The sequence below is a fragment of the Rhinolophus sinicus genome, chromosome 18, assembly GCF_057876585.1.
Source record: "Rhinolophus sinicus isolate RSI-liver-muscle chromosome 18, RSI-T2T, whole genome shotgun sequence".
Classification (NCBI taxonomy): Eukaryota; Metazoa; Chordata; class Mammalia; order Chiroptera; family Rhinolophidae; genus Rhinolophus; species Rhinolophus sinicus.
The window spans coordinates 114,038,038-114,060,727 of NC_142518.1; the positions used below are offsets into that span (position 1 = coordinate 114,038,038).

The window sequence follows — 22,690 nt, forward strand, 5'->3', positions numbered from 1 at the left end:
TGGGAGGGCGGGGTGTGTGTGTGTTGGTCCTGGTGAGCTTGAATTAGTGGACTAGAGGCAACGGTCTGAAGTGCTGTGTTTGTGTTGAGTCTCTTCTTGCCCAGCCCTCCACCTTGGGAACGGGCATGCTGCTGGTTGCTGTACCTGTTTCCCCAACTGGCAGGGACTGTAGAACTGGATGTTAAGTTCCTCAGGGGCTCAGGGTGGCATTCGGCAAAGAACAGGGGGTTGGGAAGGAGCCGGACACAGGGAAGTTTAAATCCAGGCTCTGCCTCTCCTGTGCCCTTGGCCTCTCAGACTCTCCGTTTTCCCCTACCTTTTTCACTTCCCCAGATTAAGCGAGGGGATCCATGGCCAAGTGCTTCGTAAACTACCAATTGCCACACAAATGGTTAAGTGCATGTTCAGTGCTCGGTCTTGTGGTGGACACAGAGTGTGACCCCACCTTCAGCGACTCTACCATCTAGTTTGGAAGTTAGTGGCGTAAATAATACATGACACACCAAGTCTTTACCTTAGCGAGGGCTTTTAAAAACGAATTACTGTGAAGAATCTCAAACACACAAAAGTAGAGATGGTTAGTGTAATAAGCCCCCATGTGCTCCTCACCCAACTCCAACAACCAGTAGGCGATGGGCACTCAATCCTTCCCTAGTTACACCTTCATCTTGTTATTTTGAAATGAGTCCCAGAGACCTCAATTTATCTAGAAATAATTCAATATATAGCTCTAAATGATAGGGACTCATAAAAAATAGCCACAGTGCTACTATCACACCTAAAATAGTCCCTTAATATCACCAGACATCCTGGCACTGTTCAGATTTCCAGTGGTTAAAGAGGACATTTTGCCCTGAGAGGCCTGACCAGGGAGCAAGTGCTTTTGATTAAGGGGAAGATGAATGACAGAGGCAGTGAGCTGAACCTTGGAAGAGAGGCTCAGGGAAGGTCCCAGTCGAAGCTTGAGGCCACTTGTGGAAACCCTATGCCCTGGTTCCCTAGAGGTAAAGGGGAGTTCTAACTCTCCCACTGGCCTCTCCAGTTCTAGGGCCACCCAGGAGCCTGGGGTGGGCAGGCCTGGGAGAGTTCCTGGGAGGCTGCTATCCTCCTGCCCCTCCCCTGGCCCTGGCCCTGGCCCCTGAGGCCAGTTTGGAGCAAAACAGGATGCATTCAGGATGAGCGTCTTTCCCAACTTGTCATCTAATCGTAGGGCCCCGCTTGGAGCTTCCTCTCTCATTCACGATAAAAACCCTCACTGTCTCGCTTTTCCCTCCAGCTCCAGTGAGGGTGTGCTGACTTCCTCCATATCCGGGCCAGCCCTCCCACCCTCATCCAGGCTTCTTCCCACCGCCCCAGAACAGGCTGTGAGAGGGAGGGAAAGACCCCACAAGTGATCGCCCTGCCTGCAGCCTCCTACCCTTGGGCTGTCCTTGGGAAAGAAGTGGCTCCTTTCCAACAAGCCTGGGGTCCTGCCACTGCTTGGTTAATGATTGAGCCACATAATAACCACCTTGGAAAGTCACCTCTTGGTGGTGGCCATTAACTAACTCCCTGTCCACTTCAGGCCTTAAAGGGACCCCATCCTGAACCTTCACCTTCCCCCAAGGGGACATTAACATTCAGTCATGGGAACTTCTGGGGCCAATTAAACTCCTGCCCCTCTGTCTTCACGTCGGCAAACAGAAGCAGTTATTCACATTGCTTCAAGGGCACACGTTGAACTTAGGGGGTGAGGGGGCTGAGGTGACAGGGATTCAGATGGCCAGTGGGGTGAGGGTCTTTGTAGGCATCAGAGCCAGATGGGGTAGGGGTGTTTCCAGGAGCAGTTGACCCCGTGATCTCAATCTGAAAGTCTAAAACAGCAAGAAAGGCCCACCCAAAGGGTGTGCCATTCCTTGGGGTGGGATGGAGCTGTGTGTGTCTTTTCAGCACAGCTGTGGATCCGTCCACCCCAGGCCAGGATGTGACTGCCAGTTACACTACCTGTGTGTATGGCTGAAAGAGGAGGCCTTCCTCAGAGAGCCTGTATCTTAACAAGCCGTGTGACTTGGGAAGGGTCAGGATAAGACCCAGGTCCAATTTAGAAAGCTCTAGACCACAAGCAGGTTTCTGCAGTTTCGGTGAGACAAGAAGGAACCAACATTTCGTGAACGCTGTGGGCCCTACTATAGTCAGGAAACCTGGCTTCTAGGTGGCCTCTCCATAGCCACCACTCCATGAGTGACTTTAGAGAAGACACTTGCTTTCTCTGGGCCTCAGTTTCCACATCTTTAAAAGGGGCAGGGCAGGTGTCACAGACTCAGTGGTCTCTCAGGTTCCCTTCCAGCTGTGAACGTATGCATTCCCAGTCAAAGCCTCTTTCTTATCCACAAGGCGAAGCTGAGCTGCCACCGCATTCTGCCAGACCCACTCACTAAGTGTTGTGAGCTGGCTCGTCAGTTTGGGCTGGCTGCATCCTGTACTGCCAGAGCTTGGGTTTTCCATTGAGCATGGGCTTTTGTGCAGTTTGCTGTCTAGCCCCTCCCCATGTTTGCATCTGTCCTAGCTGGCCACCATCTGACCCATTCAGCCACAAGTTAATGAGTGACCTGCTCCCCCTGGGTAGTACCAGCCCAAGGTGCTGCTGGGATCCCAGATCTCTGTGGGAACCAGCCAAGAGTGTAGGCAGCTCCAGTCACCTTTACGCTTTCTCCCATGATACCCTGGAGTTAGGAAGCAGACCTTGCTCAGCGGTCCAATGCTCCTGAGGCAGGGGTCTTCCAGCCAATTACTCATTCACTTCCTGTGCATCCATCTTCAGTACCTGAAGCAGTGCTGCAAGGCAGTTGCTTTCATCCATGGAATGCCCCAAAGTTTTCTTTTTACGTCGAGCTAAACTCTGTCTCCCTGTGACTTCTACCTCTGGGCCCCAGCTCTGTTTCCGGGGACCATCTGGACCCCGTCTGCTCTCTCTGACCTTCTGGGGTCTGAGGAGAAAACCTGAGTCCCTCTGTGTCTTCTCCGGGCCGAATAGCCTCAGCTTCTCCAGGTGTTGCTCCCGGGACCTGAGACCAGTTCCCTTCCCAGCCTCATTACTGTCCTCTGCACATGCTACTGCTTGTGGCACTTGGGGTGGGAAATGGCTGTGTAGAAGGTCCTCACTCTCCTGTTTACTTCTGTCCTGAGCTTTTCCAGAGGAGCCCCCCCCCCATATCTTTTTCTGGTGATTCCAGCAGGTCGATTCGGAACCCCAGAATCCTGGGTCCAAGCCCCTCACACAGCTCTCTCTGATTTGTTCGGCATTCAGGCCCAGCCAGCTCCCATGACTGGGGAGCCCTTAGAGGGTAGGGCCACCTTCTTGTGCCCCCACAGCAGAGGGCAATTGTAAGAGGAGGCGCTCACCTTGGTGAGTTGGCGGCAGTGTTGTATGTGGGGGCTGCCATGTATCCTGCTTTCCTGCCGCTTGCTTTCCTCTCGAGTTGTGGGGGTGGGGGAGGGGATATTTTAAGGAGCACTGAAGCCGGAAATGAATATGAGCCATGCCCACAGTGGCGCTTAGAAGGGTGAATCAGACAGGGAGGAACACCAACTCAGCCGTTCCTCTTCCAGCCGTCAGTGGCGATGACAACCATGCGTCGTCCCATTGCTTTCAAGTTTCCAAGGCACTTTCGCTTCCGTGATGCCACTCTGTTCTCAGAGCTGCCGGGTAAGATAGATAGTGTGCTGCCTCCACGGTGGTCCTTGGGGACCTCCACCTGAGACCCGGGCAGGAGAAGGGCAGGACCATTCAGAACCCAGGTCTCCTGATGCTCGGCCCTCCCTGTTTCCCCCAAACCACAGCTGGCAGCTCAGGCAGCTGGGGCTGACTCGGCAGCTTCCCCACCACAGAGCAACCTCTGCCCAGGCTGCAACTCGGTTCCCATGGTTGAGGGAACGACCTCCTGCGGAGGTGGCTGAGGATTTCCTGTCCTTTATCTGGGCTGGCCAAAGGCTGGCCTGTCTGAGGTGTGAAATAGGTGCTTGGAGCCAGCTTTTCTGCTCCAGGCTGCGGTCAGGTCAGGCTGGGGGAGGGGCAGGGAGCTTGGGAAGCCCTTGGCCCCAGACGTCTGTCCTGAGTGGCCCCCACCTGAGCAGAGCCTTCGAGATGAGAAGAACAAAAAGGGGCATGTGGGAAGGGGCTGAACTGTACACACGGTGCCTGGGGCAAGAGAGTGTCAGGTGAAGAGCAGGGGAGTCTGGTATACACAGTGCTGGGTGACTTGGGGCAAATTACTTAACCCCTGTGAACCTCCATTTTTCAGCTATAACATGGAGATATGTACCTACCTCATGGGGTTGTTGGGTTTTAGAGCCAATAGTACAAACAGAATTCTTATTATATTGTTTAGTGGTACTTTCTGCTACCTTGTCACTGCTCTTTTTCACTGACTGGGGATGTGCAGTGCCCAAGCATGCCACCTCCTGGGTATTAAGTCTGCGCTTTTCTGTCACTTCAGCGTCCGCCTCCTCCAGAAAAGCTGTCCCTGGCTATGCCCACCTCCAGAGCTCCCGTCCTCTAGCCTCCTTTACTGGCCTTTATGACACTGTTCCAGGCTGTAGTAACGACGAGAACACCGATGAGAATAGTGAACTCTTCTAGATTCTCCCGCACCCCCAGGTGGACAGAGGGACAGGAAAGAAAACTGGAAGGGCCAGGTATTGATGCTCTAAAGCACAGCTGCATTGGGGTGCGGGGGAGGGTTGCAAGAGGGAGTTGGGGGGTGGTTCTGACAGCAGGCCCATGTGATTAGCACCTTCCAGCACTGTGGGGTGCAGACGAGGGTGCGAGTGGCATTGGGGAAGAAGAGACGCTTTAATGAGCTGTCTTGACAACCAGGCTGCAGTTTTTAGAAGGTGTGGGTGGTTAGAGGCAGGCAGGAGACCGCATCCACTCTGTGATTCCTCCAGCTGCTGTGGTCCATGCTGGAATTGGGCATGTGGCGGGGGGCGGGGGGGGCTTTTGTCCAGAAGCTCTAGCCTCAGGGCCCTTGAGTGCTGCAAGCTTCCTTCTATAGGGCTGTACCATCTGCCAGCTCCACTGCTTTTGAGCTCATTAGCTTTTATCTTGTCTGCAAACAAGCCCCAGAGGGTGCTACAAAGGGGAGTCCGTCTTAGCCTCTTCCTCCCTGGCAAGGATGGGCCTGGTAGCCGCTCTGGCCAAGTACTCCAGGAGAGTTCAGCTTTTATTCAGTTTTCAGACCTTGGTGCCAACGTGGGGCCTGGCACGGAGTAGGTGCTCAATCCTATTAGTTGACTAAAGTGCATAGCCACGGGGGACTGGATTCGGAGGGGAGGCCTAGGGAGGCTGACATGGTAACAGATCAACAGGAGGGTGGGGAACATTTTGGCGGGCTCCTGGCCCCATCCGTGTCCAACAGAAGCCCCGTGACCCTTCCATAGGCTCAGGTCCCCCTCCTTGTGCAGTAGGCCTGCTTTGGACAGGGCTATTGTGGGGACCAGATGATATGTGGGATGATCAGGTGCTTTGTCCACTATGGGAATTTACTTCAGACTAAGGGCTCATACTGGGAAAAGCCCGGCATATGTTTTTGTGTCTATGGCCTAGGCAATTTCTCGTCATTAATGAGGAGGATTCTCGCTTGGTGGTTCTGAGTCTGGAGCCAGACTGCCTGGCTTTGCACTTGATCCACCACTTCTTAGCTGCTGACCTTGGGCAAGTTCCTTGCTGTCACTGGGCCTCAGTTTTCTCATCTGCCAAATGGAGAGGTTATCAGAGCACTTGCCTCACAGGGTGGTTGTGAAGTCTATGATAGAAGCCACATAAATGTTTCCCCTTTGCCCCACCATGGCCTGAGCATGCATGTTGTCACCTCCTGCCCTCTCCTTTGTGCTCAGGTCACAGGGTCTGCTTGGCTGTCTGGCCGGCCAGCCACAGGGCTCAGGGGACAGCTTGTGTCCACTGGCTTCCAGAGGGAGAAGGGGCGCCAGCTGAGCAGGCTACTTCTCTCAAGCCCATTTCCTTTGTGTCAGAGACAGTTTTCTCTGGATCTCAGGGTGGGGACAGGCTCCTTCAAGGCATTTCCTGTCCCGGAGTTTATATTTGGCCTCAGAAAAAGGAAAAGGAAGCAGGCAAGGGGCGGGGGATGTAGAAGTGGTGGCACCGGGTCAGGGAGAGCGCCAAGACTTTGCAGGCCAAGAGAGGGAAGCAGGAGATGGCGCATGTCCTTTCTCTCCAGTCAGCTGGGATGTCCTTGCAGGAGCTTGGGATAGGAAAGTGAAGTGCTATTGAGGCCAGAGTGCCTCCACCCTCAGGGCGAGTTTATCTTCCCTTCTCACACCTGTGGGTTGTAGTTCCTGGCAGTGCTTTCTGCCCTGGAACAAGGTGTTCTGGCCGTGCGCTGAGTTGCAGGTGTGTGCTCACGTCTGCATCCTTGCTGTGGGGATACCAAAGGAGGGCGTGGGGTCAGAGGCCCACACACTGTTTAGTTGGGAAGCAGGACTTCCTGTGTAGGTGTTGCCAGAACATTCAGTAGCCCTTACCACATTGCACTGAGGATGCTGAGACCAGTGGGACCCAATGCAGTGGAGCTCTGATTGAATGAGGGAGACAGACTCGAGTGCTGCTGAGAAGGTAGTGGAAATGTGTAGGGGGCCGTTTAATTTAACTCAGCCATTGGGTGCTAGGGGGTGGTGAGAGGTCAGGGAAGGAAGTCTTCACGGGAGGGGATGTTTGGCCTCCATCCTGAGGCATAATAGGAGTTTGTAGCTTCAAGTCAGGCTGGGTTAAGTGCCAGGTAGAAAGCAGTCTAAGATATCTGTCATGGGCTGTGGGCAGTGGGGAGCCTGTTAGGTCGCAGACTAGGAAAGTGGCCAGGTCAGGACTGGGCTCTTGGAAGGAGAAGCTGGCAGGACGACCTGTTGAAAGGAGAGACTTGAGGCTGGGAACTTGGAGGACTGAAATAATCCAGGCATGAGAACCTGGAGCACGGCTGCGTGTGGGAAACCATGACCATTCAGTGGAAAAGTGGATAGAACTTGGTGACTAAATACATGAGTGGAGAGAGGACAGACCAGGATGACTGGAGATCTGCCTAGATGTTTGGTGTCTTTGGAGGCAGGAAATTAGGAGAGCCAGCTTGGGAGGGGAAGATGGCTTTGGTCTTGATCCTCACTGAGGACCCTAACTTGAGTCTCCCAGAAGAGAATGTGTAGCCACTGCTAGTCACCTCTACCTCTGCTCTGGATCTAGATTTTGGTGAATGGCCATTAGAAGACAGGGAAACTGAGGCTCAGGTAGAGGTAGGAGCTTGTCCAAGGTCACCTGACAAGTTCCTAGTGGAGCTAAGGCCAGAATGTGGTTCTCCTGACCTTCTATCCACTACTCTTCTATACCGCAGTGGAGACCAGTTCCCACTGGTTTAACATCTGCCCCAGACTGGTTAGGCTGTCATCTCTTGCCTCCAGACTGGGGACTGGAGGGAATGAAGTAGCATGTGGCTTATGAAAACACCTGTCTTTCCTTGTCACTATGACCTTGTCTGAGCACCTGGGACTGGGCTGGGGGCAGGATCCCCTGGGGGCAAGAAAGCTAATGGAGAGCGTGCAGCAGAACAGGTGGCAGCTTTGACCTTCGCTGTCACAGGGAAGCCCTGGGCCAGGCAGGAATGTCAGCTGCCTGCTTTGGCCCTGCTGTATCTAGTGCTAGCCTAGGTGACCACAGGCCTGGCCAACCCTGGACCCAGATTCTCAAGCAGCCCCAGGAGGCCAAGGATCTGTTTAGCCACCACACCCTTATGACCCTCCCTCATGTACAGCTGTGTACTGGAGCTCAGGCCACAGCTTCATGGGGGGAGGGGCACGGTTGGTGGTTCCTTGTGTAACTTCCATATTTATAAAAACTCCAAACTAGAACGGCCAGGTCTCCTTAGCTGACTCTGCAAGGGGTCTGCAGTGTCTAAAGACAAGGGATCTCCATTGAATATTGTGTCCATTCTTCGCCTCACCCCCCGGGACATCCCCAAGGTGGGGTGGAGCTGCCTGGAAGTGCCTGAGGCCCTCAGGTAAGGTCTCACACTTCAGGCCTGGAATCAAAGTGGGGGACTGTCCTGCTCATTGTAGGATGTTTAGCAGCATCCCTGGCATCTACTCAGTAGATGCTAGTCGCATCCCTCCCCCGTTGTGACAACCAAAAATGTCTCCACACATTGCCAAAGCTCCCCGAGGGGAGAGGGGCATAAATTGTCCCCGGCTGAAGAATCCCTGTGGCCCTGTGGCCTTGGATGCAGATGTTAAGGCCTGCCACTGGCCAGCAAGAAGATTCAGTGGCTTCATTCATTGTCACCCAGTCCCATAGCCTTGTACCCTCCTGGGCCATTTGCCTTTGTGCCTCAGTTGTGACAGGGAAACTCCAAAAGTGTTGCTCACATGGACCCAGGAGCTTGGCTTCTGAACAGATGTAGTAGGGGCCCCGCGTTCTGCCCGCTGACCTAACAAGCCGAAGGCCAGCCAGTGTCTAGTACTGCCAAGCCAGGCCGCTGGAAGCCCGGCGGCCCTTGCTGTGGTGCGCCTCCTGTGAGGTTTGGAATGTGGGGTGAGAGCTATTTTGGGCTTGTCTCCCTCCCTCTGCCTCCCTCCCCTGTAAGTATCTAGTCAGAGTTGTGATTCCAGCCAAGAGCAGCCAGAGCAGGGACACGAGTGTACCCGACCTCCCAGTGGATGGGATATTGCAGACCCCCCCGAATGTCCGCTCCCGGGTTGGGAGGTGAAGTCCTAGCCGTCCTGGAATCCCATGACAGCTCTTAGTATGGGCCCTTGTGAAGGCCCCTGTCCCTTGGTCCCACAGAGAGAGATGTGGCATAGCCAGGCAATCACCTGTTGCAGCATCTCTACCAGGGTCACTGCCAACCCAGAGAGCCCCTTTGTGCAAGTTCAAATGAAGCTCCACCACTGATGGATCCAAGACTTGAGGCTGGACGGGCCCACTTCTTTTGGTGTAGGCCACTTATGGGAGGGTGAGATGGGCTGGTCATAAGCACTTGCAGCCAAGTGAGGTGTAAGCCCTCTCCCAGAAGGCCAGCATCTCCTCAAGGAGGTCCGTCTCTAGGAATGGAGGCAGGCAAAGGAAACAGGCCTTGCATCAACCAAGACAAGTGGTCAGAGGAGCTATCTGTCAGGACGTAGCATTTCTCAGGGGCAGCAGCGGGGCCTAGAGTGGTAGGCGGCCCCTTTGCCTGTCTTGGGTACCAGCTGAGCCCACCTTGAGAACTTGGGTTGGTACATAGACAGCAGTATTGCAGGTGTTTGTCCACCGCCTTGGAATGCTTTCCGCCTGTGCTCACTGAAGGTGGGAGAGTCCATGCTGATACCAGATCTGTTTCAGAGACAGTCATCCTGCTGTGAGGGCCACGGATGAGATGCCTTTCCAGATAAGGCGCTAAGTACGGTAAAGGGACCCCACCCGTTGGTTGGGAGCTGCCTTAAGGAGCAGGTCAGCTGTTTGAATCAATTACTCCCACAAACACCCATAGACCTGCCCTCTGGTCCTACCACATGGATTCATATTTCTGCTAATTGCCCTCTCCTGCTCCTGCTCTCGGACCTGGAGGGAACGTGGGCCAGTGATTAGAACAGCCTGAGTTTGTCTCTGGCTAGAATCTTTCCAGAGACCTATGCTGTGGCTTTTCAGCAGGCCACATCTGTTTAGCTCAGTGGTTCTCTATCTTGGCTGCACTTTAGAATCACCTGGAGAGTTCTCAAAAACAAACAGAAGCAATCCTCTCCCTAGAGATTCTAATTTAATCGATCGTGACTGGGGCGCTGGCACTGGCATTTTTAAAAGCTCCCCGGATTCTAATGTCCAGCCTGAATCGAGAGGTTACGACTGTGGCCCTAGGAAAGACACTATGATCTGGGTCTTCATGACATCCACCCATTGCTTATGACGGCCCACTGAGTGACCGACCACAAGGCTTAAGGACTCAAGTTCCCCAATAGGGACGTGAAGAGAGTGGGTCTGGTGACAATGGCAAGGGGAGTCCTGGTTTCCCAAAGCTTAGCTGTCTAGTGCGTTGTCTTTTCCTCCTAGCTTTCTTTCTCACTTCTTCACAACTAGGACATGGTATCGGAACTGAGCCTAAAAGACTGCGAACACAGTTCAACTAGTGCTCACAAAAGCAGCCCTCTGTAATGACAACTTTCAGACAGACATTTGCAAAACCAGACAGTAACCAGGAAGGTCGGCTGGAACGGTTTTAGTCCTCACTGTGTAGATTTGGAAAGCAAAGCTCGGCAGATGAAGCAAGTTGCCTAAGATGACTTAGGCAGCAAGTAGGGAGCGGCGTGATTGGAGAAAGGTTTTTCTCCAGCTCAGTTATCACGGTTGGCCATGACTGCATTTCCTCCGTGGGGAATGTTGCTGCATTTCTCCTGGGTATGTGAACTCTACCCTCACGTACATAGAGCAGCTCAAGCACAGAAGCCCTGCTTTTGTCCTCATGCCATCCTTCTCTGAGTAGCAAAGTGCTCCATGCTAAGAGACCCCTGGGCCATGGCCTGTGTAAGTGTACGTGCGGACACCATCACTGACCTCGGAAACCGTCCACTGCTCAGCCAGTCCTTCCATGCTCCCTTCAGGAGACCTGTGAGTGTGGCCCTGGGACCTGATTTGACTCCAGAGCTCTCTACTATGCTCTCTCCCCCAAATCTATGGCTCAGATCTGCTGGGTCCCTCCCAAGGGCTAGAGTCTGGGCTTAAATCTCAGTGGAATCCAGCTTGTGCCAGCTGAGTGCTATCTCTGACCTGTCCTGGCACATCACCCTGTTCTTGGCCAGAGCACAGCTTGTGGAATATGGCAGTGGAAACTGTTGGAATCTGCACATCTGGACAGAGGCAGGACCAGGGGCCACAGACATTCCTACATCACTCGCCTCAGCCTGCCCGGTGTCACTCTCCCGCCAGGCACATAAGGCAATCCTCATCAGGCCGCCTGGGCCCCAGCCCCAGGGGAGTTGATTCTTCTGGGGGTGGGTGGTCACTCCTGGCCCCAGCCTGGGCAGGCTGGGACGGGTGGGAGGGACGAAGGCAAAATGCCATTTTGCCGTAGCTTAGCCCTTAATCACTAAGACATATGTCCCAGACTGCTTCATCTGGGAGGTAGCCTCGGGGCCTCCCAGCTCTCCATGGGGTGGTGTGTTGTCCGGAGCCAATGTCCCTGACATCCTGTTGGGCAATAACCTATTACATTCTCCAGATTCCTGCCATGAGGGCTGCTGGGGATTCAGTCTGGAGCCCTGCCGTAAGCTCCTCCACTCTTTTGTCTTTTGGAGCTGTTGTGGCCTCCGAGACTTCTGCCTCCTAACCCACTTCCCTGAGCCATTTGGCTCCAATTGTGAAAGGGATTTGGATGTGGCCACTTACCAGACCCAGAAGGGGACGCTAGGTGGGCTTCTTTCTCCCATTTCCTTTTTTTCTTTTGGGAGGCTTTGGGCAGAGGGGGGAGGGGACTCGTCTGGTGAGTGCTTGGTAGTAGTGTCAGGGTCTTTGTGTCTCTCCAGTATTTTATTGAATGCTCTTAGTAGCTATTAGAAGTGGATTCCATCGCCCTTATTTTACAGAGGAGGAAACTGAGTCTTAGAGAGGTTAAACAACTTGCCCAAAGTCAGAGAGCGAGTGAGTGATGGCCCCAGGATTTGAACTCAGGCTTGTCACTCCACTAGACCAGAAAGGGCAGAAAGAAATGTTTGGGGACCTGGAGTTGATTCCTTTGAGTCTAAGCCCGTGTTTACCTGGCATCTGAGGGTGGATGGGCATAATGTGATGGAAAAGAGGGCTGGACATGGAATTTTGAGATCAGGGTCTCAGTCTCAGTTGTGAAACTTAATTGTGTGGCTTGGAAAAGTCCCCTGGGCCTCAGTATGCCCCTACTGTAGCATTTTAAAAATACTCTTTTGGAGTGTCCTACCACAGACCAATTAAACCAGCCTCTGGGGATGGGGCCCTGGGGAATTGGTGGTGTACAAACTTCTTAGCTGATTGTAACGTGTTTCCAATGGTGAGAATCCTTGAGCTGAGTGATTTAGGCCAGCGCTTCTCAAACTTTCATTTGCATGCAAATCACCTGAGTATCAGGTTCAATGGTAGTTCAGATCAGTAGGCCTGGGACTCTGCGTGTCTAACAAGCTCCCAGGTGATGCTGCCGCTGCTGGTCCAGGGAGCACACTCGGAATAGCAGGGGCGATAGAGCCCTAGGTAGGAATGAAACAAAGTGGCACCCACCTGAGTGAGCTGTTCTCCTTCACGCCTAGCATTAGGGGAGCAGGCAGCCCGCCACTCTCCCATAGGCTATGTGGCTTGGGCACATGGTGCAAGGTACAGGACTTCATCACGGTGCTCTCCCAGCCCTCTCAGGCTTAGGAAGGAGCATGGGACTGATGGACAGGCAGGTGCCTTCTCTCGCCTTCCCTCTCCTCCTCTTTGTTCGTCCTGGGGTTCCCCTGCCTGGGGTGGCCATACCAGGCTCATGTGTCTTTAGCTCTCACTGTTCCCTTCTGTGCCCTCCTTTTGGCAGGTTCAATCTGGCCCCTCCTTTGGCACCTCCACGTTGCCTTAATGATAGGAAAGCAGAGCTGGCTGTTGGGAAGAGCTCTGAGGATGGGGAAGGGCCTTCTCCCAGGTGTGTGGCAGGAGTAGGAGACTGGGGTGTGGTCGTAGCAGCCAGCTGAGCTGCCCTGCCAGCGAAACCATGTCCCTCAAATGCTCCCTGGGTGGGCGTGAAGGCTCCTTAAGGGTATGCAAGTGTATGAGCCCATGCCAAGCCATGTGGATCGTGGACATAAGGAAATGGCTACAGATGCTGGGGCGGCACACTCCCAGAAATGCACAGGTGTGCATCCCCGCCCCATCCCTGTTTGCCCCCAAAGCCCTCCTGGGCTCCCGTGGCTGCAGAGCCTTCCGTTGTCCCTGTCAAATCCTCATTAGTGTGTGACCCTTAAGGAGCCTATTACTTTTTCTGACCAACTTCCACGTTCCCACATACTTTCCTTCCTCCTCTACCCACACAGCATGTCTGAAATACTGATTTGTCCTTTAAGTTACCAGTTCCGGCTGCCAGGATCTCATCCTGAATTTCTCTGTGGGAGAGTACTGGGAAGAGAGAGCACTTCCCGTCTTGGAAAAACCCCACCAGTCTCCTTGGAGTGGCCTGGTCACATGTGCTGAGAAAATGAAGGAAATGGGGCCCAGACTGTGTGACCAAAGCAGCTCTGCTGAGCCAGCAGCTGCCCCGCCCCCATGCTGGGCCGCAGGGTCCCAGCCCCACTGCTCCCAGGCACCACCTGGGTAGGGAACAAATAGCTGCCTGGGCAGTCCCAGGGCTTCGCTGCTGGTACTCAGCTTACGCTGGGCCAAGAGGGCCTCCTCTGTGCTTCAGTCCAACTTCGTGTCTCCACTGAGGCTGGCAGGGATGCCCTGCTGGCAGGCACTCCCAGAGCAGAGGCGGGAGGCTGACCCAGCCGTCGCCCTCCAAGACGCCCACAGGTCAGCAGTGTGTCAGCATGACAGGCAGCACTGGGTAATGCTGCAAATAGGCCAGCCACTGAGGAGAGCTGGGGCCATCCTGGGAGCTTCCCAGGGCAAGGGAGCTGGGAACTTGATGAGTGGTAGGGGAGGAAGAGCCCTGGGGCAGCCACCATGTCCGAAGGGTAGGAACCCTGAGCGGGAGTCAGACTGGCCCCAGCACTGCTACCCTGTCAACTGTGAGATCATCAACTGTGACACCATAGACCAGCCCTTCCTTTCTGAGCCGGTTTGGAGATCCGTGAAACGGGGAAAGTAAAGCCTTCTTCAGAGCTTGTTGTGTGCATTAAATGCGATTTGGTTGTCAAAGTGCTGGAGAATGTTAGGTATGATGAGGGTGAAAGAGAACCATAATTGCTGAACATTTCGTGTCCCTAGCTGGCCTAGTCAGTCTACACAGATCACAGAAGGCGATGGCTCCCCGAGGAAGAGGGGTGAAGACACAGTTGTGCGTTTCCTCCCCAGCAGCACTCCTTGACCCCAGAGGGTCCTGGCAGTTGCTGCTGTTGGTGGGTTCTGTTCTTGGGCAGGGGCGGGAGAGTGGCAGAGGCTTGGGATAGGCAAGGACTGAGGCTCCAGAAAGGGGGCTCAGTACGGACGGGAAGTGGGTCTTGGGGAGCTGAGGGTAAGTCCTACCTGGCTGGAGCATGAAGGCAATACACCAGCCCTCTGAGCTTCTCTTGCCATTTCCGGATCATGAGAACTAGAGGTGCCTGCCTGTTGGACGTGACACCGCATGCACCCATCACCCCGCTAACCCCACTTCTCCACCTTATTCTCCCCCTGTTCTGTTTTAGAAGCTGAGGCCAAAAAAGCATGCGAGTGGCTCCGAGCAACAGGATTCTCTCAGTATGCTCAGCTTTTTGAGGGTAAGGCTTCTCTTCCCCCGCCCCCAAACTTTCCTCATCCCTCCGTGTTTTTTCACCTGTACGATGGGGCACACCAGATTCTCTGACTGCCCTGTTTGTAGTTCCACCTACATCACTGTCCCTACTAGCTGGCTCTCATCAGCTCTCACAAGCTCTGGCGTCTCCCAGGTGTTAAAATGCCTGGTCTTGACCACAACCACTGCTTCGTACCGCTTCTGCAGGCGCCAGTTGCATGGATGTGGCCCTGCCCTCACCTCCCCTCCCCCATGGCCTCATTTCTCCGCCGGCCTTCTTCATCTTCCTTTTTCTTTAGCATCATTCCTACTTGCTTGTCTCCACTTGCCCTCTTGTGCCCACATCCCCACTACACTTCTCTCAAAAGCGTTCAGTGTACTTGGCCGCTCACTTCAGCTTCTAGAGACCCTCCCTCTGACTGTCTCTCTGGCCGCTGCTCTCAGCCTCCTTAGTTGAGTGCCATTCCTCTAAATGATAGCCAAACGTTGAGGTGTCCCAGGGCTACATGCTGGCCCCTCTGCTCTCTCAACATTTCTTTCCCAGGAGATGCTTGTCCAGGCACCGTCTATATTCTGGTGACTCCCAAATGTCTGTCTGTCCAGGTTTATCTATTCAACTGCCAATTAAGTATCTCAACTCAGATGTCAGTTGGCTCTAAATCTGAACCCCTGATGGCATCACCACCCATGCAAGCCCCACATCCGGAAATCATCCTCAATTCCTCTTTTCCTTTGCCCCTGTAGCTAACCTTTCAGCAGGTTCCTTCTCCCTCCAGACTATATCTTGAATCGATCCACTTCCTACCACCTTCACTGCCACATCAATGTGACGTGCGTCACCCCTCGGCTGGCCTACAGTACCACCTCCTTGCTGTGAATGCACAGAAGCTGGAGCACCTCACTGTGTCCCTCCTGTGCTCTGACTGTGGCCCTTCTCCGCTGGCTTCCGTCACACTTAGAAAGATGGCCCTTTACTCCTCTCCCCTGTGCTCACCATGCCCCAGGCTCCTTTCCATCATGAGCTCACTCCGGGCCCTTTCCATCTTCAGAAGCTTCATGTGACTGCTGCCACGAACTCTTTCCAGGTTCTTTGCACCGTGGGCCCCTTTTCATTCTTCAGGAGTCAGCCCAGAGGTCACTGCCCCCAAAGGCCTCTGCTGACCGCCTCCCTATGAGGAGCCCCCGCCCAGCCTCTCTTTACCCCATCACCTTGGCTGATGTCTTTTGTAGCATTTATTCCTGCATTCTCTTGTTTGTGTCACATATTGTTTATTGTCTGTTATCCCCAGGAGAGTGAAAAGTCCAGAAGGCTGGGACCATTTCTGTTTCATTCACTGTTGTGTCCCATGTCTGGCACAAAGGAGGTGCTCAATGAACATTAGCAAATGAATAAATCGGCTCTTTTTACCAATAAGGCAGAGAGGTGTGAGAATTCCTGGCTGCTCTCTTCTCCTCCCCTGCTCCTTACTCTCTCCCCTCCCCTCCTGAAATCCCAGGGACTGGGCCCCCCTGCTCTGGGTAGCAGTGGGAAGTGTTTCTTCTGTCCTCACTCTTTCTCTGCTCCCCCAGCTCACCTTGCACCAGAGACGAGGTTCCCTGTCTGAGCAGCCCAGATTTCAAAAGGGACTGGGAGGGGGGCATGTTGGCTCTATGCAGCCACCGAGGGCCTCAGGTCTGCAGTTGCCCATGGATCTGCTTCAGTGACTTATGGGGCCTCTCATCCACCTTTCCCCTGACGGCCTACTTGAGCTCCCTGGGCCCTTCTTTCCTCCAGGCTTCCTCTGCTCTGTTTCTCCTGGCCTGCCTCCCTGCTTCCCCAGCTTCCCCCTTCCAGCCCAAGGGCCGCTGGCAGAGATTCTGACCTACCGCCCTCAACTCATCTTGCCTTCTCTGCCACACAGAAGGTTCGTTTCCCCTGGATCTTGGCTCTGTGAAGAAGGACCACGGTTTTCTGGACGAGGACTCTTTGGGGGCCCTTTGCAGGTAGGGGGGCTGAGGGCCAGGTCTGGGAGGTCGGGGCCTGGCTTGGGGCTTCCTTGTGGAAAACAAGCAATCCCGTTCGCCCTAACAGAGGAGAGGCCCCGCCTGTTAACAAAGCTCATCTACGGCAGTCACTCCACTCACTGTCTTCTGGGTCTGTGACACCCTCAGCCACCCAGGCACTCGAGCTGGAAAGCTAGGATCTGGCCTTGGTTCTTTTCTCCCTTCAGTTAGATCCCCCAGACCATCCTCTGATCTGTTCCCTCTCTACTTACACCAGCTTGGCCCTTGTTTGCGGCCAAATCATGACTTCTTGGATCCATTACTGCCTCCTAACTAGCCTTCCTGCCTTCCATCTCTGCATCCTCCTCCTCGTCCTGGGCCAGCCTCCCAACGGCCACTAGAGTCAGTTTCCAGGCGGCACGCCTCCCCTTAAACTGTGTTAGTGCCTGAAGGGAAAAATGCAAAGTGTTTTTAGTGTGACAGCTGAGGCCCTTCGCAGTCTGGTTTTGACTGACCTTATCTGCCTCAGTCCCTGGTCTCATACTCACACTGGTGTGTTTATTGGCTGTTTCCCCGTCTACCTTGTCCCAGGCTCCTCTGGAAGCCTGGCACATGAGTCCCTGTATCTGTCTCCCTCAGCATCCCATTTCTGTCTTCCAGGAAGCCTTCTCTGACTATACCCCCCTCTGGTCATGGAACTGCCTTGTCCCAGCCTCTGTGTGCCTGCTGTGCATTCTGTCCTGCTGTGTGGTGGTTTGCTTCCTGTCCCATCTCTGGAGTGGTTGCTTTCCACATGTAAAAGCTCTCAGAGTCCAGCGGCCACAATCTCCCCAATATCATGTCTGGCACTGAAACCTTCCTGAACACTGGGGCTTGGGAGAAGTTTCGATGGCTGCGCGTGTGAAGTAGTGGATGACACCTTTGGAGTGTCTTGGTAGGCTATGCCCTGCAGGCTTTGGGGGTTAGCATGCTTGGGTGAACACTGCCTCATTTTCTTGCAGGAGGCTGATGACCTTGAACAATTGTGCCTCGATGAAACTGGAGGTTCATTTTCAATGCAAACAGGTGAGGCATGGCAACAGTGGGGAACCCAAGACATGCACAAACCACTTGGAAAGTAGCTCCAGTGTCCTGGGAGTCTGGGGCATCCAGAGCAGTGCCTTGTTCCAGACTGGGAGTGGGGTGTAGGGGGCTGTATGATGCCTCTGGGTTTTGGCCTGATCTAGTTGCTGAAGTGTGATAAGTACCCTGGCCCGTGGCCTCACGCGCCCGCCTCAGCCCACCTCTCCCTCCTGGGTTTGCTAACAACTTGACCTAGAGATGGCCCCTCCTCAGGGAAATCCATCTGCCTGTCCTCCCTGCTCTGTGATGGCAAAAATTCCTTGAGTAGGGGGTAAAGACAGAATAATGTGATAGAAAAATCATGGCCTGCATGGTTTTAGAAGTTAGGGTCCTCAACCCCAACCACATAAAGTCCTTTCCCTCTGAGCCTCATTATCCTCGTTTCTACAATGAATGGTGTGGCGGGGGCGGGGGGGGTATTAATAGCCTCCAAAGTTCTTTCTGACTCTCCCAATCTGGGATTGCGGAAGCCACAAGGACTGTCGGTCTTCATGTAGCCCTGGAATGTGAACCTGATTACCCCATCCCTCCCCGGGGTCAGGCTTTGTGGGTTTCCTCTGGGGCTTTCTCCCCCAGAGGCCTGCAGCTCGGTGCATCAGCCAAGTTGCCAGAAACCTGGCCTGAGAAGCAGAAAACCCCGGGGACCTGGTCACAGCTCTGCCACTGACTGCTCAGTGACCTTGGGCAAGCCTCTTGCCCTCTCTGGACCTCAGTTTTCCCACCTTGCAAATTAGAAAATGACAAAATCTAAAATCTCCTGCTGCCAGCTCTGGCATGCTGTGATGCTGATCTAAGACTATAGTCTAGACTTGGGAGGCTGCTGAGGACAGGAGGTCCAGACGCCTGGACTCTAGCCTGGCTCTGCCACTCACTTCCTGTCTGACATTGTATGACCTTGGGCAAGTAGCTTCTCACTTGTGGGTCAGGGTTTCCCTATCTGTAAATGGGGAGGGATTAGATGAATCAGATGACCGTTACCATCCATCTGGGCTTCTTCCTCCGACACTCCCAGAGCCAGCTCCCTCCTCTAGGACATGTGCTCAACCAGAAAGCAGGGTTCTTTGCCTCCAAGCCCCACAAGAGATTGGAGGCAGAGAGTGGAGCACAAGCGAGGGCTGTGGGTGGACTTCTCTGACCCATCTGTGTGGCATCCTTCCCAGAATGACGACTCTGACGAGGAGGAGCAGTGTACCATCAGCAACCCCTGGGCCTTGCAGCGAGAAAGTCAGCACTGGTCTCGCATGGGCTCCTCTGACCTGCTGGCTCCGCCGAGCCCTGGACTGCCAGTGACCTCCAGTTGTGAGAGCGTCCTCACTGAGCTTAGTGCCATCTCCCTGCCAGCCATCACAGTGAGCCTACCACCCGAGCCAGCGGACCTGCCCTTGCTAAGCCATACCCTCAGCCCATGTGACCGGTCCCTCCTCAGACCCACCCAGGGCCCAGAGGGTCCCCAGGACAAAGCCAAGAAGCACCGTTCCCGTAGTTTCCTCAAGCACCTTGAGTCTCTGAGGCGGAAGGAAAAGGGTGGCAGCCGGCAAGCTGAGCCGGAGCATAGCCCAACCAGTTCGGAGAAGGCCACCAAAGCCTCGTCTTTCCGCAGCCGCCGTTCCTTCTTCTCAGCTGGATTCTACAGGGCCAAGAACCGGGCAGACACCTCAGCCAGTGGTGGTGGCACTGAGACTCGGCGGGCCTGGGAAGCCTGGCCTGTGGCCACATTCCGGCATCCTCCACGGGCACACAGGGGTGACTGTCTGGTGCATGTGCCCAGGGACCACAAACCAGGCACATTCCCTCGCTCCCTGTCCATTGAGAGCCTGTGTCCTCAGGATGGACACCGTCTGGCCGATTGGCAACCAGGTAGGCGCTGGGGCTGCGAAGGGCGCCGGGGCTCCTGTGGCTCCACAGGCAGCCATGCCAGCACCTATGACAACATGCCCGAGCTGTACTCAGCTGAGCCTGTACTGGCTCAGGCCGAGGCCGAAGAGGAGGAGGAGGCTGGGGGCAGCTATGCTCACCTAGACGACATCCTGCAGCACGTCTGGGGCCTGCAGCAAAGGGTAGAGCTTTGGTCTCAGGCCATGTACCCAGACCTGGGGCCTGGAGATAAGGAAGAGGAAGAAGAGGAGGAAGAAGAGGAGGAAGCTGCTTCATCAGTAGAAATAGCCACAATTGAGGTCGAAAGTCAGTCTGAGGCTCCAGCCCACAGAGAGTCCTCAGCCCCGGACCAGGCTCATGTCCAGGCAGTGAGCCCAGCCAAAGCTGAGCCCCAGGGACACGCTGAGGTCACGGCCCCGGGCCTGGCCCAGGGTAATGAGCAAGAGGCGACTTCAGGCGGGGAACCCACCTCTGCGTCCAGCCTGTCTGTGGAAGAAGGACAGTCCATTTCTGACACCGTGGCCTCCTCCAGCGAACTGGACAGTAGCGGGAACTCCATGAACGAGGCTGAGGCCGCAGGGTCCCTGGCTGGACTGCAGGCATCAGCACCCCGTGAACGACGAGATTCAGGCGTTGGGGCCTCACTTACCAGACCCTGCAGGTGGGAGTTCAGGGTAGGGGTGGGGGCAGGGGCTCTGTTGTCTCTGTCATTTCTCCTCCCCCCTTTCTTCCCCTCTCCGCCCTCCCTCCATCTTTGGCCCCCACCCCAAGCCAGTTTCTTCGTTAAGAGGCCCAGGAGCAGGTTCTTGGAGGACTGGGTGGTTGACTGTAGGCAGCCCGTCACAGGAGGGAAATAGCACGAGTGCAGGACTCAACAATCCAGAATGTTAGGTTCTGGACCTGCCTCTGCTGTGGCCTTGAGGAAATCCCAGCTCCTCTTTGGGCCTTACTTTCCCCATGTGTCAATTGAGGGCATTAGAGGAAATTGTCTCTGAGCCCAGCTTTGCCATTCTGGGTTTCTCAGAGCAGCCCTTCCACTGCAGTCCTGGAAGGGTAGGGGCTGCTCCTACTCGCTGGCACTAGATGGGCCTGAAGTCTGTGCCACCTGCCTCCCTGACAGCGTCTGGGCCACTGGAAAGCCCTGGAAGCTGAGAGGCTGTTTTCTCCCCCTTGAGCCCAGCAATAATGGGGACAGTGAGCCCATCTCCCTGCATTTTCTTTCTTTTGGGAGTAAAGCGGGACCAGGAGAACAGGACCCTTTCTAAGGTTGACCCAAACCTGCTCCTCTGGCCTTCTCCACCACTCCCCGCTCCTCAGGAAGCTCCGTTGGCACAGTTTCCAGAACTCCCACCGGCCCAGCCTCAACTCCGAGTCCCTGGAGATCAACCGGCAGTTTGCCAGCCAGATCCACCTGCTGCACAAGGGCTCCCTGCTGCGGCTCACAGCCTTCATGGAGAAGTACACTGTGCCCCACAAACAGGGCTGGGGCTGGTGAGTGTGCTTGCGCCCCTCCCTGTGCCGGCTCCAGGAACCGGGGAGCGTCAGCCCCAGACGCGGACACAGATGGGCGGAGCCCACAGGAGGCTGGAGGGGTGTGGCCTGAGAGGCCAGCGTGGCTCTGGGTGGCTTGCGTATGTCTGCAGGGGCTGTACATGGCATGCATGGGAGTATGTATGCTGCATGTGATGAGGAGTGGCGCTGGTGCTGGCGGACCCAAGGTCCTTTTCCACCCTCACCTCCATGCTGCACCAGCAAGCCTGTCCTAAAATGCAGCTTTGGTGCTCACTCTCCTGATAAGCACCCTTCCCTTCCGTGGCTCCCATTGCCAAAGTACGAGGCCCGGTTTTCTTGCATCATGATCCTTTCATGTACAGGCCAGTGGACCAGTCGCCCTTCCCTGAATGTGCCATGCTCTTTTTCCTGCTTCTTTGCCTTTGTCCATGCTGTTCTTTTGGCCTGGAAGGCCTTTCCCCATTTCTCTGCTGGGACAATACCTACTTATCCTTCAAGAGCCTGCTGAATTTTCCCCTCCTGTCTGAAGCCTTTCCTGAGATCCTGGGAAGAGCTCCCCTCCCTCATGGGTCTTCCCCTAAGTTCTTGGCCCACTCCTGGTCACATGTATTGTCACTGCCTCTTGACACAATTATGTCCTTAACCAGACGGAGAGTTCCCTGTGTTCCAGTGACTCCCTACCCAGAGCAGGTGTTTAGTGAATGTTGGCTTTGAGGATATGGTGTGTTTCGTACCCTTGCTCACCCCTGCCTGAGCCCCCCAAGAGTGCCGACAGAGTCTCCCAGCTGTGTTTTGGCCTATCCCACACCCCTTCCTGATTCCTTATCACTCCTCTAAACAGGTCAGTGCCAAAGTTCATGAAAAGGAACAAGACCCCAGACTACCGGGGCCAGCACGTGTTTGGGGTGCCGCCCCTCATCCACGTGCAGCGCACAGGCCAACCACTGCCCCAGAGCATTCAGCAAGCCATGCGTTACTTACGTAGCCAATGCCTGGACCAGGTGAGCCCTCCCGGGGTGCCTGCGGAGAGATGGCCCTGGGGAGGAACTCCAACGCTGAGAAACTGGGGTGGGGAGCCGCTCTGCTCTGCTCCTTCCCCTTGGGTCAGGCTGGCCCACCAGAGATCTTCCCTAGCCTCAGGAAGGCCCGGCAAGGATGGGCTCGAAGCCCCCTTCTGCTGCTTTCTGGCCCAGGCGCTATAGTCCCCATTTTCCAGAAGCCTGTCTTAGCTTAGATCCCCCTTTTGCTACTCATTTCCACTAAAGCCATCTTCCTCCTTTGCCTGAGGCTGTAAAATCCCTTTCCTTTGGTTTTTGCCATTTCTCTCCAATCCTGCCCAGCAAGAAGCCTGGCAGGCTGGGAAGTCCCTGGGGTGGCCTACACTCATGACTCCCAGCGCAGGCCTGGCCTCACGGTCTCCTCCCTCCATGTCTCCGTCCCTCCCTGACCTGGCCAGGTGGGCATCTTTCGCAAGTCTGGGGTGAAGTCTAGGATCCAGAACCTGCGCCAAATGAATGAGACCTCCCCTGACAATGTCTGCTATGAGGGCCAGTCGGCCTACGATGTGGCTGACCTGCTGAAGCAGTACTTCCGAGACCTGCCTGAGCCAATCTTCACTAGCAAGCTCACCACCACTTTCCTGCAGATCTACCAGCGTGAGTTGCCTTTACCTGCTCCTCACAACCTGCCCCGTTCTCAGCCGCCCCAGGTCCTAGGGTTTGTGGATGCTAAACACGGTGCAGGCAAATGGAGCCACACCCAAG

The 22,690-nt window shown here is 54.9% G+C and overlaps 1 protein-coding gene across 5 annotated transcripts in view; it reads left to right on the forward strand.

The window, feature by feature from the left end:
* The window catches only part of STARD8 (StAR related lipid transfer domain containing 8), a 70,120-nt gene that overhangs the window by 43,187 nt on the left and 4,243 nt on the right, over nt 1-22,690 (forward strand). For 3 of the 5 annotated variants that reach the window (XM_019753600.3, XM_019753599.3, XM_019753601.3), the window contains 7 exons: nt 14,350-14,421; nt 16,337-16,418; nt 17,420-17,483; nt 18,701-20,076; nt 20,733-20,906; nt 21,769-21,928; nt 22,384-22,582. In XM_019753600.3, coding sequence (XP_019609159.3) covers nt 14,350-14,421; nt 16,337-16,418; nt 17,420-17,483; nt 18,701-20,076; nt 20,733-20,906; nt 21,769-21,928; nt 22,384-22,582 — 2,127 coding nt within the window. Of the gene's footprint in view, nt 1-6,570; nt 6,611-14,349; nt 14,422-16,336; nt 16,419-17,419; nt 17,484-18,700; nt 20,077-20,732; nt 20,907-21,768; nt 21,929-22,383; nt 22,583-22,690 lie in introns of those variants that run through there. The other 2 variants (XM_074323222.2, XM_019753602.3) reach the window with 2 other exon arrangements.